The sequence below is a fragment of the Fulmarus glacialis genome, unplaced genomic scaffold (genome assembly GCF_000690835.1).
Source record: "Fulmarus glacialis isolate BGI_N327 unplaced genomic scaffold, ASM69083v1 scaffold9107, whole genome shotgun sequence".
Lineage (NCBI taxonomy): Eukaryota > Metazoa > Chordata > Aves > Procellariiformes > Procellariidae > Fulmarus > Fulmarus glacialis.
In genome coordinates, this window is record NW_009222563.1 from 14368 (window position 1) to 34275 (window position 19908).

Sequence of the window (19908 nt, forward strand, 5' to 3'; positions counted from 1 at the left end):
AGGCACATTCAGCTTACTTGGAGCACGTAATATCGCTGGAAAGACCCAAGACCAGCATGCAGCGCATGCTGCTCCTGGGCTCTAACTACCCCGGTGGAGCTGATGCACCTACCTGGAGGTTGGTTCAGAAAGGTGCCAGCTGCTCCCCCCAGCATCTCCTGCATTTCCACATCTCCTGTATTTCCACATCCCATCTCTCTTGAAGCTGGGAACCCCAAGGATATCGGAGCAGGGAGGGAATAGGAGGACTCACCAATGCCAAAGCACCAAGCAGTTCACGGCCAGATTGTATTTACCACGGATACAGCACTGCCAGCCCCAAGGGCTCTGAGCTTGCTGTCCTGGGAGACTCTATGAAAGAAAACAACCCCCACGAAGGCTGGGAGGGAGACATGTTTGTGTTTGAGTGGATGGTGCCATCCATGCATGCAAACCTGCAGAGCGCAGCTGGACTGCAGAAGAGAGGAGAGGGAAGATCAGGACAGGATGCACGTTTACTGCTTACAGGATGAGACTGCCAGAAGGGACAAGGCTGGCATACAGAGCAGTACTGCCTCACACTGCTGCCACTATAAAAGCCAAAAATCCTATCCCAGAGCTCAGCATCACTGGTTCCCCCATCATGGCGCCCATCAGGCAGGACAGGAGCAGGCACACAGCTGGGTCCCACTCTGCCACTCACCCTCCACCACCGTCCCTGTCCTGGGTCGCATCCTGGCTGCACTGTGCATCTGCAAGCTCCCTGCCCCGGCTCCAAGGAGGAGGGAGCTGGACCTCCGGTGCTGGTAAGTGCCCTTCCAGCTGGATTCCCATCAGCAAAGCATCGCCCATGCTGCTCGATAGTGTACTTTTAAATGGGTCCCCACCCAGTTCTTCTGGCAGTGCAGGGAAAAACGCAGCTCTAAATAACCAGTAACACACACCATTTAAAGAGCAAGAAAGGAACCCCATTACCTCCCTCCCTCTCTTCAGGACACAAGGCAATGCAGAAACACAGGCTCTGTTTAGCTACAGCCTTCTTCCTGACTGATACTGCCGCGTGGACTACAGTGACATAGGGTGTGTCACAGTCTCCACTACACCTTCTTGCACCAGTCACACCAGCCAAAAAACCAAACCAAAACTACCCACCCTGAATACCTGTCGCACACTGAGAAAGACATCTAATGAGGAGTCACCAATTTGCTTTCTGGGTACAGTCAGCTGAAACAGTCTGCAGTCACCTGCAATCCTGCTGCTGCAAGCAGTTTTATTACTTTGCTGCTTTTAGCTACACTCTTTATACCAGACAGCTGTTACCCTCCTCAGCGCCAGTTGGTGCCTCAGGGCAATATAGACAGCAGGAGCTTAAGCCTACATGTTTTAAGCCAGATCTAGTGGTTTTCCTTCTTTTGCACCTCAATTCCTAATTCTTCTGGTACTGAACTCCCAGGAGAGCAGGCCAGCTGCGTAAGTGGGGCTTGCTCTGCAGCACTGAGAAAAGGAGCACATGAACTTCATGGTCACCTTTTCACCAGATGTCTGTCCTTTTCTCTCAGCTTTGTCCTCCGGACCTCTGCAGCTACACTCTGAATTGAAAGGCAGGAAAATGACATAAGGAGAAATTCTCCAATTCGCAGCCCAGTACAGACTGGATTCATTCCTTTGAATGAAGGACAGCGAAAACAAAAAGATGGAGAGGAAGGAGAATTTGGGAGAAAGAAGAGAGAGAAGACAGATCACAAACTCAGTGAGCATGGCGTTCGCTGGCCAAGGAGAATCAAATTCACGATTTCATTCACCACTAATAAATCATCGTCTCATAATCTTAAAACGAAAGAAAAGAAAAAGTTCTCTTTGCGAGACACAGATCTCGCTCTCCCTGCTACTGTCACTCTCGGAAAACCCGCCCCGTGTTTCTCCAGCTGACAGGCTCCCCCCCTTACTATACGCCATCCCGCAATAGGAAGTTGTATTTCCCAAAGTCGTCATCCCTGGGGCAGAGCAGCATGTCCTTGCGGGCTTTGGCCAGTTTCTGTTTCAGCACCTCCCTCCGGTCTAGCCACTCCGTCAGCTCGTCCTGGCCGTGGGCATAGCGACACTCCTCTCCTTCGGGGCAGGCCTTGCTCTTCTGGAACCTGACGGCATGAGGAGAACGATCAGGAGGGCACCCCCAGGACAGGGTTTTGAGCTCCCCACCTGGGATACTCAATCAGGGTCCACCAAAACATGCCGTGAACTCTCCTTTCTAAGGGCGAGGCAATTCTCCTACAAACCCACGTGCAGATGAGGAAGGTAACACAGAGGCTGGGCACAGCAACAGAGCAACGTCTATGAGGGGATTTAGTCAACAGAACGAAACGACGTGAGCTGGAACTGGACCAGCAGGGATGAGGAGAAACCACCACAGGAGAGGAAATGCCAGGTAACAGCCATGAGAGGCAGCCTTCTCTCTAACCAAAATGGCATTTCTAGCCATCACAAGCCTTCTGAAGACACCTCAAGGTGCTGATTCAGAGGCTGTGAGACATTCAAACCATTTAACAAAGCACCTGGGATTCCCCCAAGCATCAGGCCAAGCAGACTGTTTAGCAGCCTGAGAGCTGAGAGCATCCTGGCTATGGAGGGCACAGGTGCAGACACGAAGCTCGCTCTCATTTTCTAAAGACATGTGCTCAGAAATGTATTTTTACCACTCAGTATGTGGCTGAGCACCTCTGGGATTCAACAGCAGCCTCACCATCACCCAAACCTGCCAGCTCGTCCCACTCCTCCTCCAAGCGGAAGTCCCTGCGGACTCCATGAGAGGAGGAGGAGGTGGTGGTGGTGAAGGAGGAGGAGGAGGGATGATGGAGGCCCTGGGCCTGCCGCCCCGTCCCTGCAGCAGCAGCACAGGAGGGAGATGAGGCAACAGTACCTTTCACAGAGCCGGAACTCGCCCATGGGGAAGCGGTAGCTCCAGCAGCTGGAGTCACTGTCCGAGGTGAAGACCTTCTCCTTGTGCTTCTCCGACTGGATGTGCTGCTGCCATTGCTTCTTGCTGTTGCTGTTCTTCCCGCAGAGCCAGCAGTGGTAGCCCATCTAACCGGTGTAGACAGGGCAAAGGGCCAGTCAGTGCGTTAACAGTCACACCCATTGGCCTTCCCCATGCTGGCACTGTCTCTCCCCCTCTCCTTCCAGAGCATCCTGGAAGCTCTGCTCTGTCTACAACCTCCCACACTTCTCTGCCATGTCATCTTCAAGGCATCCTGCTGCCACTAAGGGTGAGCAGAAGAGATGCTTTGTTGAGGTCTCCTTACAGCTCAAAAGGGCTCAGAGAACAGGACAGCTCAGTTCACTGACATAGTTCCCCTGCCCCTGATGATGGGTCTGACTGCAAGGCCCCAGGTGCCCAGGCAATGCAGGACTCCTCAGGAGCACAAACCTTTACACCAGCCACCACCCCTGGGCTAAGGAGACATATCTGCCTCTAGTTTTCCCAGGCCTCTGCGCTCCAGACCCAGCTCTTCTCCAACCTTCTCCCTCTTTTCCAACAGGCCAGCAATGGCTTTGACAGCTTTCCCAGGAGCACGCAGGAACCCCGGTGAAAGGCTGAGCCCATACAGAAGGGAACCTAAGGTAGATCCTACTGACTCGAGGATTAACAGAAAAGCCATTGCAGACCCTTGCTGACCCCGGGTCAATCCCTTCCTGCCTTATCTGTGCTGCCCTTGCTGTGCTGCTCCAAGCTGTCCGTTTAACCTACGGCACGGGCTCTTTCCCACAAGAGCAATGCAGTCCCTGCTAGCTCACACCTGGAGCACAGGAGAGGGCAGGCTATCAGCACTGAGGAGGAGGAGGGATGAAGGACAAGAGATCAGCTGATTACCATGATGTCAGCGTAGTCGGTGGGCATCTGGATCTGTTTCTCCCCTTCTCGCGAGGTGAGTGGTGTCCCCTCTCCAGGCTTCCCAGGATTGTGTTTCTTTAGCCACATGTCATAGGTCTGCTGCATATCTAGTACTGCACAAAGGCGACCCGTGAAACCACCCAGACAACCTCCCGCACCGTGCACAAACTATGAGAAAAAGATGAATGCTGGGGCAGCCCCTCCCTACCCTCTCCCACACAGCAGCAGCTGCCATCAGACTGAAGGCCTGAGCTCAGGAGGCCTGATGTCACCTCCTCAGATGAAAGGCCTGGGGAGAAGAACCAAATTCACACCACACCACCTGGCGTGGGGAGGTGTCTTCTATGAGTCGAGGGGCAACTGTGACAGCAGCTACACAAAGTATTCAGGAAGAAGGGAAGGGGCCCCAAGATCTCCATGGACTTCACCCCACGAGGTGATTCTCCATCAGGCCTGATTCTGCCTGACCTCAGCAGACATCTCACTCCAGCCACAGCAAAGGCAGGGGCTGGATTTGGATCTGTCCCCTCCCTCTAAGACTATGCTTCGTCCTCAGCACTCGAGAGGGAGGAGAGCCCTTAAGCAAGCTGGCCACAGGAAGCACTGGGGAGGGGAGGAAGACCTAATAATAACTTGTCCCAAGTTCAAAACCTGCCCAGAGGAGTACAGTCGAAGTCTCTTGGTGCTTTTGGTTTAAAACCCACTCGGGATACTAGTGGGAGGGGAAATTTTGGCTGTAAGCTTTGACGGCACACCTGCCTTTCCAAGATCAGCTCCTGAGAGAGGCTATGGAAACATAAATATTTGCAGACACCGATGTGATGCTGTAAGTGCGATGCGTTAGTGATTTACTCCTCACTAAACGGGTAATTGAGGAACTCAAGGCAATTGGGGATAATGAATGCACATTCCCCCAAACTGAAACAACGCTGTCTTTTGAAGATTCACCTTTGTGCTTGAGCAAACACACCCAGACTGGTCTGATGTGCTTTAAAGGCCTCAGCAACGAAATGACTTGAACTGTAACAAGTAACAGCGCGTTTGGCCCAGCAGAGAGAAAGACCCTCCATCCAAGCATAAAGACCGAACAAACTGAGGGCAGGCCTGAAACCCTTCAAGCCTTCCAGCATCTCCCAAGAGAGCTGGAGCCATCTCACCACAGCTAGGTGAACACCTGGACAACTGGTTCTTGCAAAGAGAGTCTTTTTTCCCAGCTTGCTGTTGGTCTGAATAAAAAAGGATTGCTGCCAGAGAGCTGGCTGTCCAGGAATGGGCAACCCCCCAGCTATCCCCCCAAAAGCTAAGTTGGGAGCCTGCAAAATTAATTCCAGACAAGCTCCTCCACAAAGGCACCACCCAACAATGTTCTCATTCAGGATCTCAAATCCACCCCTTTGAATACAATGCCATGAGCAGGGAGTGCCGCAGCCCAAGAGCAAGGGATATGAACAGAAATGGGCAAGAAAGCCAAGGCAGATACAAGACAGACAAGAAAGATATAGGAGCAGCTACAGGTCGGGACTGGTGCTTTGGCAGAGCTCCACACGGAGCCAGGCCTGGGACGGTACAGGCAACTGGAGGGACAGCAGAGGGTGGATTCAAAGAACTGCAGAAAGGGAGGGCAGCAATGGAGCAATGCAAGACATGGGACCAATGTGCACTAGTCCCAGAACGAGGGACTCAAGATATACACGCACGTTTAAGAAAAGAGCAGCTCTAAATTACTGTAGACAGACCTGTCCCATAATCCCACCTAAGCTCATGGTACCAGCTCTGTCCAGCTCCGTCTCTGTTGTCAAGAGTATGCCTTAACAACAGACTCTGCATCCACTGCCCAAATGTCCTCTTCCCTCTCCCCAAACTCTCTGGCCCATGTTTCCCCCACTCACTTTTATTTTCCTTCATGAAGGTCCACATGTCTCTCTCCTCAGGGCTGTGGGCGAAGGAGCAGTTGCCCACATACTGGCATTTCCTGCCATTTTGTGCATGGATACACAACTGTTAAAAGACAGAGCAAAATTTAGCATCTGCACAAACACTCTTTGCTAGAGGGGAAAGTGGGTTCAAAAAACCAGCTAGGACATTAAATTGCACGCAGAAGAGGTCGCAAACAGAATGCTTCATACGTAATCAACTCATGCTTCTCTTTCTCAAGCTCCTGATGACATGAAAGGTAAAGACTTCTCTATAAACATGCAGGCAGCTCAGTTCAGCACCTGGCCTCCCTTGTTGCCATTTCCATAGGTGACCGGGCGCAGGTACGCTTAGCGCTGGCCCTGGGGGAGACCAGCAGGGAGCAACCTGGATTGACCCAACAGTGTCTCCTGCTGGTCACATCGCTGAGACATCCAAAGGTGACTCATTCTCCAGCCATCTCCAAGTGGGTGAAGAATGGCCTTATGGGTTGCCTAGACCGCACTAGTGCGCACAACTTTACCTCACAGCTAGCAACAGCATCATTGCCAGAGGAAACGAGAAGCTTTCCAAGCATCATATTTACTGATTGTCCCTTCTCCCCCCGTCCTGCCACCAGAGGAGGACAGAGCGTGGAGACCAGCTGGCCCATACAAACTGGGGGGAAGAGACAACGCTGTTCCTTGCTCTGGTGGGGGCTGGGTGGAAGCTCAGGCAAAGCACACACTCATATGGCAACTTGCCTTTGCTGCATGATCTGCGACTTATGTGCTGGCCTCATCTCCTACTGCAGCAGCTGTAAATAACTCTTGCTCTGTTCCCCAGCTTCTAGCAACTGGCCTGCAACTGCTCAAGGCCTTACACATGGCCTTGCACCTGCCCATGGACTAAGGGACAGCAGATCCCATAGGGTAGGAGGGAGAGGAGCTTTCTCCTTTCAGGGAGAAAGGAAAGGAGAGGGAGAGAGAAATTATCAGTTGCCATATTTGGGGCTGGGCTTGGAGGTCAGATATCTGTAGTTTTCCTCACAACACGTGTCTTTTTAGCTGAGTTCTTAGTTTTGCTTTCAAAACACATCGTGAGCAAGTTTCACAATCTACGGCAGCACAGCCACACCAAAGGCAGGGATGGGCTTCTCCCAAGCACTCCGTCTCGCCTCTTACCCACATTGAGAAACCCTGACCTAAGGGGAGACTTAAATCTCATTTCCAAACACTGTGCCAGCCACTTCTTGAGATGATGACTGCATTAACAGCAACGCCAGAAACTCGCATATGTGCGCAGAGTTGTTTAAACGGGTGCTGCTCCTTCTTCTGCTCCACCCTTTCGCTGGATGCATTTGAGATCTTGCTGCCCTCAGTCTGTCCCGGTCTCCCACCTCAGCCAACATGCGCCTGCTTCCCTGCCAGGTCTACAAGGGACCAGCCTTCAAAGCGCTACACCATGCTGGAGGGAAGGGGAAGGGGCACCTGGTTGTGCCGGGCACGGGGCTTACATCATATTGCTGTGGGAAGTTGCGGATGGAAGGCAGTGGTCGGACAGACACCCACTTCTTCTTTGCTTTGGACATCACCAGCAGGACACGACGTTCCTTCGTCCAACTGAAGAAAAGAGAATAAATCAAGAGAGGCAAAAGGAAGAGCAGAACAAGGTTTTGTTTTCCTCAGAGACTCTTAAATATTGAGAGATAACCAGATCCTCCAGTCCAGTTTGTCCCTGCCACTATCTGGCTGCTCCTAGACATGCACATCTGTGACACAGAAGCCACAAGAAGGAGGATTTCTCCCTGTACTTATCACATATTTCCTGGGGTATCTCTTCTCATAAAGCCACAAAAGTCTCCCCCAAGTCTCACATGGCATCACCATGGATTACTAAACAGCTGCATTCCACCCTTTGACACAGCCAATTCTTGTGCAATCAGATCCATGAAAAACATTTGGGAATATTTTCTGTTTGAAAGGTGCAGTAGAAATGCAAGTCATTACAAGCACTGTCTTATGAACAGGTGCCAGGAAGTATTAATTCTCCTGCAGCTCCAGCAAACGATCACCAGGAGATACCCTGGGCAAAATCCCCAGCTCTATTCAGCAGCTGCAGAAAGAGGCATTACCCTTCCTGTTCCAGGAAGTGATCCTCACCTGCACACTTCCTCCAGCAACTGCTGCTTCTGTCTCTTTTTCATCAAAGGTCTTACATTTGCAATAGGATGCTGGACTGTGCTTTTGTGGCTTGTGTTATGGGAAATGAAGTCCTATAAACCCTTCCACCCTATCCTGCCCGGCTGCCTGAGTGAGAGGTGCCACAGTTTCCATGATCCAGTGGTGCCTTCCAAGCTGATATTCCTCTTCTATCACACTGAACATCCTCACAGGCCCCAAGGAGCCAAGAGGTGCAGACAAGACGGGCGTCAGAGAAGAGCAACCAAAGCAATGAAAGAGCCAAGGAAACTAATTTAAAAGGAAACAGAATACCTGGAATCATTGCTAATAGTGACCTGACAGACAACTGCAAACAGCTAGGAGTATAAACAAGTGCAGAGGAGAACTATCTTAGTGACCTCGCTAAGAAGAAATGATAGCAACTGGGAAAAAAAGGAATTGTGGGAGCTGGACTGCACGCACCAAGAGTAACAGTCTGCACAATGCTGGCAGCAAATACAAACAGTAAAGAAGAGAGCTGGAAACTGGAAAACAGCTATCTGCAATGCTTGCTACAGTGACGAACACCCTGAGCAGCGAGAGGCCAAATGAAGCCCTGGAGAAGGTAAGAGGCGAAATTCCTGCCCTTGAGTAGGGGTGGGGGAAAGAGAAGGTTGCATTGCTCACCAGTGGCGGGCTTTGGCACTACAGTACTTGAGGTCTTTATCTGGCTCCACCAGCTGCCCATTCCTCCAGCACTGGCCACACACAAATTTCATCTGGAGGTCAAAGGTGCTTGATGTGGGAGCCCGGGGAGAAGCCTGGGGAAGAGAACCACAACCTCAGGCAAACAGAGCCAAAATGCACCCCCCAAACTGTCACAGAGATGCTGGCAGCTCCCCGCACGCCCGTGTGCCCGCGACAAGCCAGATTAAATCAGAGACAGCCCAGCTCTCCTTTGCCCGTGTTAGCTGGTGACCTGTCGAGATACCAGACAGGAGCAAAACCACCACTTGCTTCAGCATGATTTCCTGGGCTTTGACGTCTGGCCAAAAGCACAGCCAGCCTGACAGCTTCAAGCACTGACCAGGCCTTGCTGGTCAGTGAAACCCCTGCAGCGTATCTGCATGTACAGACAAGCCCTGTGAGACCTGCCCCAGCACTTAATCCCTGCTTCCCCGCAGGGAGGGCAATCCACGTCCCCCTCGCTACCCATGCAGAGATATCTGTCGCACAGCCGAGAGAGCTCCCTTGGGAGGAGGCCAGGCTGTGCCACAGCGCAGGACCCACCACTCCCACTTTTGGACCAAGAGGCTCATGTCATGTCTAGCATTTGACACATTGAAGTCAGAGCTGGGTCCTCTCGTTAATACTCTTCAAAGCCATTTCTGGGCAGGTTTCCATGCCTCAGTTCCTTTGCACCAGGCCTCACAGGCAGTTAATCATGATCTCTGGACAGAGGTACAACTGTCAATGCACATATTTCATATCTTCTCAGCCACTTAACTTCATTGGCCTTCTACCTATCTCCTTGAGAAGGCTCTTTTGGGATTATGACCAACAGATTGTGGAGGGGAAAAAAACGAAGCCAGTCCCATATCACTGCTGCCTCGCGTTTTCTGAACAAACCTCTGGAAAGCCGTTTACATTTTGTACCACCACTGGAAGACATGAGGCTGGTGTCTCCAGTTCATTTCCAAACCAAAGAGCAAACTTGACTGGATGCCAGTGGCCCTGGTCACAGGAGTATGTGAGGGTACAAGCAAGAACCTAAAAGAACACGCTGGTCATCGAGCCACCGTGAAGCACAAAGGTTATGTACCAGTAAAACAGCTCTCTGACTGCTAACCACATAAGCAGCCCATCCCAGCTGCCACACCTCGACTTCTAACCCCGAGCAGCTAATAATGAGCAGACAGCCAAACCATGTCCCCGAGGAGCAGGCTTCTGCCAGCAATTGATTAGCAGTAGCGTGGACCCTATGTGCATCCCTTGGCAAAAGGAAAACAGCAAGCACAGGTGGTGCAGAATCAAAGCATCTCCCAGGAAACACCACATAAGCTATCGACTACCACTCTGCATCCTCCAGACCCAGTCTTTCAGAGAAGCAGAGCTGACATACAAAGGGTCCTCCATTGCTGTGAAAAGCTGACCGGAGATCTGACCTTTGCCTGTGCTGACTACAGGGCGCCATTACTGCTCTGGATGTCTCAGCAAAAAGACCCTTCCAGAGAACCATCATCTCTCTTGAAAAGCAGCAGCAATTCTGGCCTACTCGCCTGCAGGACAGCCTTTCTGGTGGCATCCGGCACGTGACTCATTCCTCTGTCAGCTTTCACCAGTGCTGGTGACCACCAAGCACACATCAAAGTGTCCGGCTGCGGGATGAGCAGGGTTGAGACCTGGGTTATGACAGAAGGCAGTAAGGTGCCTCCCTCTCAGTGTGGCCTTTGAACAGTAGTTTTAATCTCCACTCGTCTCCAAAGAAAATTACACTACAGCTCGCCACTGACCCACCAAACCTATAGGCCTAAGGTAACAAAATGGCACTGCTGGCATATTCCCTTTTATCAGCCCAATGCTATCTGCCATATAATCCTCCAGGTGACAGATCTCTCAGCACAGCCGGGAAGCTTGACTCAAATCTACTGACCCAGCAAAACGAAAAATCAAGTGGCTCCAGAAGGCACAACAGATCAGAGATAAAGAAAATGTTTCTCAGCTAATTCTGGTGATCTGGGCTGCTTTTTCCACAAATTCTTAACCAAAAGAAGCCCTGTGCGTTTTTTCATCAGTCATGCAAACTGCTGGTCAATCCAGTGGGCATGTATGCTCCCAGGGGATTAGGAGCCAAGCGAAAAATCAAAGCTGCTGTTGTTGCTGCTACATGACTGTATTTGTAAAGGCAAGACACATACCTGGCAGGCTGCTGACAACCAACAGTGTGGAAATTAGAATCACATGAGGCTTTAGCAGACGAAGCCAGGCAAAAGTGCCTCGGGCTGTGGCACCACCCCTTGCTATGAAGCCAGACAATATAGTGTTAGCTATGCACCATGGCAACCAAACAAATAAAAGTCTTTGGGACAACAGCTCTCCACTTCAGGCTTTGCAGAAAGCAACAGTCCCAGCACGGCCACTCGCGTCTCACAACTTCAGGAACCCCTCTCAGCGATACTGAAATGCTCTCTGGAGGAGCCACGTGCCTTGGGGGACTATATGAGGAGCCCAGGTTACTCAGCCACCTAACCAAGTGAGCTGTATTTAGGTGCAAGTACCCCTTATTAGAGACTTTCCTTTCCTCTCCATGCTTAAATTGCTAATTCTGAGGCCAGTTTTTATGGGGGTCCTGCAGCTGGCTAGTGAGGTAAAACAGAATAGCCCCCAAAAACCAGAAAAACGGAGGGCTAAAACCTCTCAATTCCCAGGGATATGATGGGAATCGAGGACACCCAGCTACTTCCAACAGTCCCTCCTGCTGACTGCCTTTTCCATCTGCAGCCACTGGGTTTACTCCTACAGCAGCCTACGTGGGGCTAAATTTGTGGGGCCAAGTGCAAGATCCCTGGCAGATGTTTAGCAAGTGGTGTATCTTCATCTTCCACTTGTTGCTAAGTCTCCTGACCTGCATCATCACAGCTGCTGGGTCCCTGTATGCTGCCTGCCTCTTTTCTCCACAACTGGATAGCCCCAGCCACTAACTGAGTCCAACTGGCAGCTGTGACAAAACTGCAGCAAAATCCCTGGGAGCGACTTTGCTTCCGCTGATCAGAGGGCGCCAGGGTGAGCGTGGATCATACGGGATGGTGGGAGGGAGGGCTCTGCTTTTACAGCACTCCTGGGAAGTTGTCTTTGCCAGGCAGCCAACTTCAAAAGCTGGAAGGACGCTGAGAAAACTCTGAGTCACGTTAGCCTGCTTGGACGGGAGAAAATAATGGCAAAAGTAAACATCTCTCAACGGATACGTTAGTCCTGCCCCCAGGGTCTTCGGCAGTGAGCCAGTGTCTCATCCCGGACCACAGCCCTCTGGCTGAGTACGTGCTGATGCCAAAACCAGTTTGCTATTGCAAACACATGCATCTAACCGACTTGACTCTGTCTCCCTGCACAGTGCCAGTGCCAGGCTGCCAATCCCTACAGACAACTGATGGTGCCGCTGGTAGGCACTTTCTGACTGCACCAAGAAGGCTGTTGCTTCGTCTCCGCACAAAGTGATGCCCTGGAAGGGTGGAGGGTGCGCTCCAGCTCTGCAACAGACATTTGTGGGGCACAGCCAGACTTTGCCATTGGCTATCAGCCCTAACACTGCCCACAGGGCCCACAAACTGTAGCTCTCTGCCCATCCCCTGACAGCTGATGTTGCAGACGCTGGTGTTTCTCTTCCTGATCCTCTGCCCCCTGCAAGCCCCAACAGCCACAAACGAAACCCTCGCTCAGCATCCAGATCCCACATGCTTCAGAGGACATGCTCTGACCATGCCCGCTGAACAACTTGTTCTTCCAACAGCAGCACTTCCAGACAAAGGCGAATTTGAAGCTGCAAGGTTTACAGGAAAACAGATGTCCATCTATCTTTTTTTTATCCCCAAATTATGCACAGAGAACGGCAAGACAGAGCTTTCTGAAAAATGCAGGCAGATTCACAGCAGGCAGGACAGAACCAGTCACTAGATTCCATGGGGCAGGGATTCCTGATATAAATCCAACTACTGTCACCAACTGCTGCAAATTCACACTTGGTTTCCTCCACTGTGGAGATGCAGCCAGCTGCCTCTGTCCCCACACCACGCAGAAAGAGATCATAGCCAGCTTTGTTTGCAGGGACCATTCAGACCATTCAGGCTCACTTCTCATGTAATACAGGCTGTAGAAACTTGTCCTCTCAGCTTCCTGAGGGGCTAGAACATATTCCTTAAGCAAGTCAGATGGCTTTAGGAACTAGAGACCTTGGTTACTCTAGACTGCTGCTTCTCATTCCTCTCCCCCAACCATTTCAGACCACAACAGCAGAACAGGCCGCACAGGTATGCTGCCAAGCACCTCCTCAACAATGACTCCATCTCATGCAGCATAACCAGTACATAGGTGGACACAGAGCCCACTGCAAGCACCAGTGCAGTCACCTGCATCTTTCTTGTTGGGCTAAGCCATGCCCATCAGACCTACTTTTCCCCAGCATCAGTGCCCTACAGCCTTCAGAACACTTCTGCTGGCCTGTAACGTAGCCAAAAAAAGCTGCTACACACCACGTGAGTGACTCGGATCCGTTTCCTATAAAACACCTCCTCCGCAGGGTGCTCACAGGCTGCACTCAGTGCTGGTCTCTGCAGAGGGACTCCTGGGTGAGAGGTCCCAGACAATGCTGAAGCACCTTTGCTCTGACAGTAAGGCACAGGCCAAGGGGTGGCGAGCTCAGGCCTCCACAAGAAGAAAGCAAGCTGTCAAGTGGGAACAAAAAGGATTCCCAACACTTTCCCCACCATTTTGCAGGGGAGAGAATTGCTCCTACGCCTGAGAGCTTCCTAGGAGGCACGAAGTTTCTCATCTCATCAGACATATCTTCTGAAAGTAATTAAAGAACAAAAAATTCCCTGTTCTAATGGCAAAACTGCTTTAGTTCAACTTCAGGGCTGGGAATCGTCCTCATTGGGTGGGCTCTGCTCCTACACTGCAGAACACCCCATTGGGGAAAAGAAAGGATAAGACAGCACCACCCATAGCCAACAGGTTGGAAGAAAGCAAATAAAGAGGTGCCCTTTGCTTTTAACACACCTCTCCAGAGAAAGCTCTTGGCAGTGCTGGAGGGTGCAGCCAGAGGCACCTTCTCCCACACTGAGAGACTGGTGGCACAAAGAGAGGCAAAGCTCACAGCCTCCTCCTGGCAAAGCTCCACTAAGGTCTCTGCCCAGCCTCAACAGCACCTGAGCTGCAAGTTCCACCCACTCCTGAATTTAGAGCAGTCCTGTGGGTCATGAGTCATTTCTCAGAGTCCTTCGAACTGCCGTATCGTCCCTTGGCCACTACAGGGCAGCAGGACACCTTTGGTCCCCACTCTGTGTGGCCATGGTCCCCAAAGTCTCTCGATTTCACTAGCAAGGTGTCACAGGAAGCACCATTCTCTTGGGGGAGGGCAGCGTTGCCCTCCCTGCTCTGGAGGCTTCACCCCACCACTGAACAGAGCAGATAACAACACTGCAAAACAAGGGACAAAGGTCATCACTAGCACTGCAACCAGGAAAGCTCTCTGCTGTCCTCCTCAATGGCCAGCCTGGTTTGCCTGGGACCTGTCAGACACAGCAGTGGGAGGAAAAGAGAGAAAGTGCTGGCACAGTTGGGAGCAAAACCAGGCTGCAAGCCCTAGATGCACCTTACTTACCATGCTGTTGGCTGGTTTGCTGGCATGTGCCTCCAACTGCTGCCAGTACTTCTTCGATTCCTGCACAATATCTTCATGGGTCATTCCTGGGAACAAAAGGAGACAGGACTGAGCTACCCTGCTTTGGCTAAGAGAAGAGAGGGAGGGAGAGGTTGCAGGAATTCCTACGTTGGGGCTTAGGAACCCCTGTGTGGCTGACAGCTCCCAACAGTCCCACTGGTAATGTCAGGTCATGGGTTGTGAGGGGACCCAACGTAGAACGTGTTTAAGCACAGGCTAAGGAAGCTCCTCTCTCCACACAAGCCAAATGAAAGGGGAAGAGTTTGGTCTCATGGGCTCATTTAGACCTGGCGTTCTGCTCAGGCTGCCTCCAAGATGATGATTCTTGACTAGGGGTCAAGACCTTGACCAAGGCTGTCCCCCAACACCATATGCACAGATTCTACCCAAGGCCCTGAAGACAATGCTTTGTTACTGTTGATCTACTGTATATTGGAGTGTTTGCCACTAGCTTGGAAGATCACAGATATCCCACTGAGACATCTAGTATCTCCAGCACCCTAGAAGTCTCACCTAATCCCTGCTGGGATTAATTAGCCAGTTACACACTTCAAGTTGTGGGGGCTGCCCATCAATCAATAGGCGAAGAGGAAAGTTGAAATTCAACACAGACAAACACCAAGTGCAAGCAAGGTAGCAAGGAAAGACCAACAGTGCAAAACCAACCAAGGAACAGCTGCTAGTATGTAACCAGCAAGTAAAGATCTGCAAGGTTTCAGGAATCAGAAATGCAACATCAGACAAGAGAAAGGGTTGGTCAGACCTTATCTAAGGAATTAGCTCCTGACCAACTCAAGTGGTGAGGGAACAGCTCCTGCCAGCACCAACCAGCTAGATGGTCACTACGATTCTCAGAGCACTAATCAGCAAGAGAAAAGTATGTAAGAGTAACAACTGCCTGGTCAATGTGAGGACTCCGTTACAAAAAAGCCATGTTGTTTAAGTGCTATAAAGACCCGAGATAGCTGCCAAAACAAACTGAAGCAAGTATCTTACAATGGCCAGCTGACTGCAACAAGTGGGGTGCTGAGGATGGCCTTGATGCAGCACCCCCAGCACAGAGAGGTTGCAAAATTGCTTGCTTTGCTTTTGCCTACAAATTTAATAATAAAAGTGAGGTGTTCCCCAGGCATGCCACATGGACACAATCTTTGATCTGGGAGCCAGCATGTTCCGGAACTTAAAGGCCAGCAAACACAAGTTTTCATCTCAGCTTAGGCTGTGTGTAATTGTGTGTAAGTCACAGCATTCCTGACCTCAGTTTCCCCATCTGTGATTCCAGCTGTCCAGGTCCCTGCCAGGCAACAATACTGCTGTTTGTACAGGGCTTGGACAGGATGAAAAGCATTCAGGGAACTTTACTATTCTTCAAGAACATTTGCTCAGGCCTCCAAAATGGCAGCTGCTGCATAGCTGGCATCCCAGGTCAAAGCTGTTTGTGGATTTTCTCTGTCTTAACCATTAATCCCAGAAGAAACTGTGTAGAGTTAGAAAAACTGTAACTCCCTCTTCCATGTCCAAGTAATCCAGGGCTGGACAATGCTGATCTGTACTTTGGGGACAAAAACTATAAAGCTGGGAAAACCACAGCAAAAAGTTAACGTGCTGCACTGGACCTGGCAGAGAAAGGGCCGAAGCAGCTCCCATCTTCTCCATTCTGCACACCTGCACTGTGATCCTCCAGGTGCAGAACCAACGGGAGAAGCATATACAGCTCTTGTCAGAAGACTGAATTTCAAATGAAGTTCTTAGCAAGTGACTGCCTTCTTCCAGTCCCAGAAGTATGAACTGACTCAACAATATGGTCTAGAAATGTAGTGGTGGGGAAAAAAACCCCTCCCAAATATGAAAGGATGTTTTCCAATACACCAGCTCTCCAAAGCATGAACTGTCCCAAAGAGATGATCTGGGAACCAAAAGGCCCATGTGTTGATTACTTTTAACATTTCAGCATCTTTTGCAACATCATTAGTGAGGACAGAGACTGTGATTTCCACTGATGAAAGAAGATAGCAAGATATGTCTGTGAAAAGCCACAGTGAACAAGAAAACAGTCCTGCCTGTCCACATTTTCAGATCTTGGGAACCTTTAGTCCACTAATACAATCCTTTATCCCCAAGAACAAAGCCACAAGCTCTGTAAAAGCTCAAATGGCTGTGAAATGCACAGCCCACTGGTTTCAAATGCAAGCTGCTATGAATGATGCTCCCTTCCTATTCTTGCTAAGCAAATGGTGCCCAAATCAAACTCTCTGCTCCAAAGCTAAAGCATTCCCAGAGAATGGTGACAACTACCTTTCATCTCTGTTTCTATAATGAGGGCTACACTGAAGAGAGGTAATAAACTACCACTCCAGGAAGGCAAATTCACAAGGAAAGCAGGCTCATATATAACAGCCCTTTAGAAAAAAATCAAAAAGATGATGGCTGTCCCATTGTTGGAAAAGATGGGAATAAGCACAAGGCTTACTGGCCACCTTTGCAGCTAAACTCATGGCTTGTTTCATCTCCTCAGCTTCCCCTTTGGAAATCACTTCTTCAGGTAAAGAAGGCAAAAAGCAAAAACCAATCTAACCATTTCTTCTACAGGCTGAAGAGGAAGGAATAGGGAGGGAGGGAAGGAGCGAGCAAAGGAACTTTTTCTAAAAAGAAAACCACCAACAAAAATAAAGCAACCACGGGGTGGGGAAAGAGCAAGGTCCTTGAATATCAGAGTGCTCAGAGTACTACGGGCAGTATCATAAGCATGTAGGGCAGCAATGGTGGCCTACGGCTCACAGGCAACATGCTGTCTTAGGAACTCTGGTGGTGTAATTTTTTAATTTCCTGTGGCCACGAGTAAGTGAGGCCAAACGGGAAGAATAAAAGTTGGCATTTGCCACAGTGCACTGTCCCTCATGAGCCAAGCCAAGGCCAAGGACTGCACTGAACAACAGTGACAGGCGCTTGAACGATAAATTAAAGAAGTTGCCCCCCATTACATTAAAGAATGGTGAGAAACATCCATAAAGTGTTTCCCCTCTGAAGCACTCCCATTACCAGGCTGGGTCGTGCACTAAACAAGACCCTGTGGTGAAAAAAGATGTAGGTAGCATTGTGGGTGGATCAGCATCTGCTCAGTTAACAGGAGAGCAGCAAGAGAAACCCTCCAATGTGTCAGAGAGAGAGAGAGAGAGAGGACTGAAAGTGCCAGATGTGGCAGTGTCATTATATGAGTGACCTGAATATAATTTCTGCAATAGCCTCTTCAGAGGTATGTCATCAAAGCCTTTTTGGGAAACACCAAGTATCTTGTAATTTCCCACTGTTGGTGAATTTGTTTAGAGAAACTGGAGATGCACAGCCTTCCTTTATATAACTGCTTTGTCACCTCAGCGTGCTGCCATTCCCACTGCACCAGATGCTCACTCAGGGGCCCAATTGCTATTTAGGGTCTTGCACAGGATTTAAGCACCAAAACACCTCTGGGGATCAGAGGTGCATAATCATTTCAACTTATGCAGCTGGTCCCAAGGGAAAGGCTTCCTGGTCTGCAAATTACAGTAGCATGTGTAAAGGGACAAGGGCCAAATCATCTCACAGACACCTTGGCTCTCTTTTCTGTGTCCCTGAGGAGACAGAGTAAGTATATGCACAAGCCAGTGACAACTTCTCCGTACTCCCAAATCACCCTCCTCCCCTCTCAACTGGCCCCAGGGACACACTGGAGGAAATTTGTACACATCACCAGCCCTGCACCACATCACACTCACCTGAATATTGCTGCAGCAGCCAGACCTTGAGCTCGATGAAACTATGAGCGAAGTGGCAGCTGTCCTCACGCAGGCAGCCATAACGCACCTCATGTCGACACACGTCGAACTGGAAGTGCTCCTGGAACTGGCGGATCTTGGAGTATTTCAGGGAGGTGGAACGCACGATGTGGACCAGACACCTGCAGCCAGGCCAGAGAAATATGAAGCACCAGAGGATCAAATCCTCACCCCCTCCTACTTACATTTGACGTTCAGATATTTGACTGGGCACGCAAAGGACACAGAAAATCAACTCTGGGAGAGGCAGACTCCCACTGGGAAAACCAAACCCCTGCCCTCCCACCCTATCAATCCTAGGTAGGTATTTTCAATCTCCTCAGCCCATGGGCGATGCTCTGCTTAAGTTCAGAGATCAGACACATTTCAAAATATGCAGCAAAGATACCAACTCCTCTGGCTCAGCAAGTCCCTAAGTCTCAGGTTGCCAGGAACCAGAAGGGGATGTGTTATTATGCACTTTACATGTTTCTTATACTTGTTTTCCTAAACATTCATTACTAGCCAGTCAGAGGCAGGATCCTGAGCTAGAGGATCTGTGGTTTGACCTTTATGTAAAGGCCAAACTGAAAGGCAAATTAAGTCAATGGAAAACTTAGGCTGACTCCAAAGGGCTTTGCTGATGCCTGAAATCCCTCAGCACCAGGAGCAAAACACACAGGGTGAAGCACACAGTGCTATTTATCATGCTTTGCGCTGCCCTATGATTGCAACCCACGGGGAGGAAAGAAAGAGACCAGGGCCCTGGAGTTAAACTGGCTGAACTTGTGAGAGATTGCTCCCATCAGCACAAAAATGTTCACTCACTTGTTGTCATGGAAACTGTGTTTGGCAGAAAGGTTGGAGCAGACAGATGGTGTGTCCTTGGTCCCTTTGCTGATAATCCGGGGTTTGCTGTCAAAGCAAATCTGAGAAGAGAAGAATTAGGATGCTGGGAAAATCTTAGAGAGCAGTGAACCAGAGCCACTTCACTTGGAAAGGGAAGAAGAACCAGAGCCAGCCTATTCTAATGTTCAAAGTTAGAAGCAGCCTGGTGAAAACTTTGTGGTAGGGCTTTAAAATAAAGCAAGCAAATTTTTGGAAAAGCTTCCGGACAACATTTTTTGGCTTATTCTCAACAGTATTTTCCATTGTGGTTGGAAAAATTTCAGTCAGAGCCACATATTCTTTCCCAGTTAGCCAACAGAGCAAGAACAAGGGGGAAATGATGGGGAGAAATAAAAGAACAGCCAGTTCACAGCAAAGAACATGTCCTTTTACATGTACCACTGCCAGAGTGGGGAACTCTCTGCTGCAGAGCATCAAGATGGTACGAGCCAATCCGACCAACTCAGTGGCTCAGTACAGACATCAAGTGGGAATTTGTTGCATTACGGGGTTCTGATTTCTAAAGTAGCTGGGGCTAAATTACAATTCAAAGCAACATCTCAAGACAGGGGAAGAGACAGGTGATCCCATGAGGCTGTGTGCACCTGGTTCAGCTGCAGGGCTAAGGAGGAAAACTACCTCTCCTTTCTCCTACACAGCTGCATCCACTGCCCACTGCCCTTCTGGGAGCAAGGCACTGGGTGGGACATACAGAATAGAATAGAATTGTTTAGGCTGGAAAAGACCTTTAAGATCATTGAGTCCAACTGTTAACCTAACACTGCCAAGTCCACCAGTAAACCATGACCCTAAGCACCACATCTACACATCTTTTAAATACCTCCAGGGATGGTGACTCAACCACTTCCC

General features: G+C 50.1%; 1 protein-coding gene across 1 annotated transcript; it reads right to left on the minus strand.

Moving 5' to 3' along the window:
* Nucleotides 1-1924: 1924 nt before the first annotated feature.
* LOC104079446 (zinc finger CCCH domain-containing protein 7B) lies at nucleotides 1925-19079 on the minus strand (the record flags this gene model as incomplete). Its single annotated transcript, XM_009581486.1, has 9 exons — nucleotides 1925-2117; nucleotides 2897-3060; nucleotides 3848-3981; nucleotides 5758-5866; nucleotides 7278-7383; nucleotides 8611-8744; nucleotides 14300-14385; nucleotides 18112-18293; nucleotides 18979-19079. Coding segments are annotated over 9 exons (1209 nt in total), but the record flags the coding sequence as incomplete, so codon positions are not given.
* Between the last annotated feature and the right edge of the window lie 829 nt (nucleotides 19080-19908).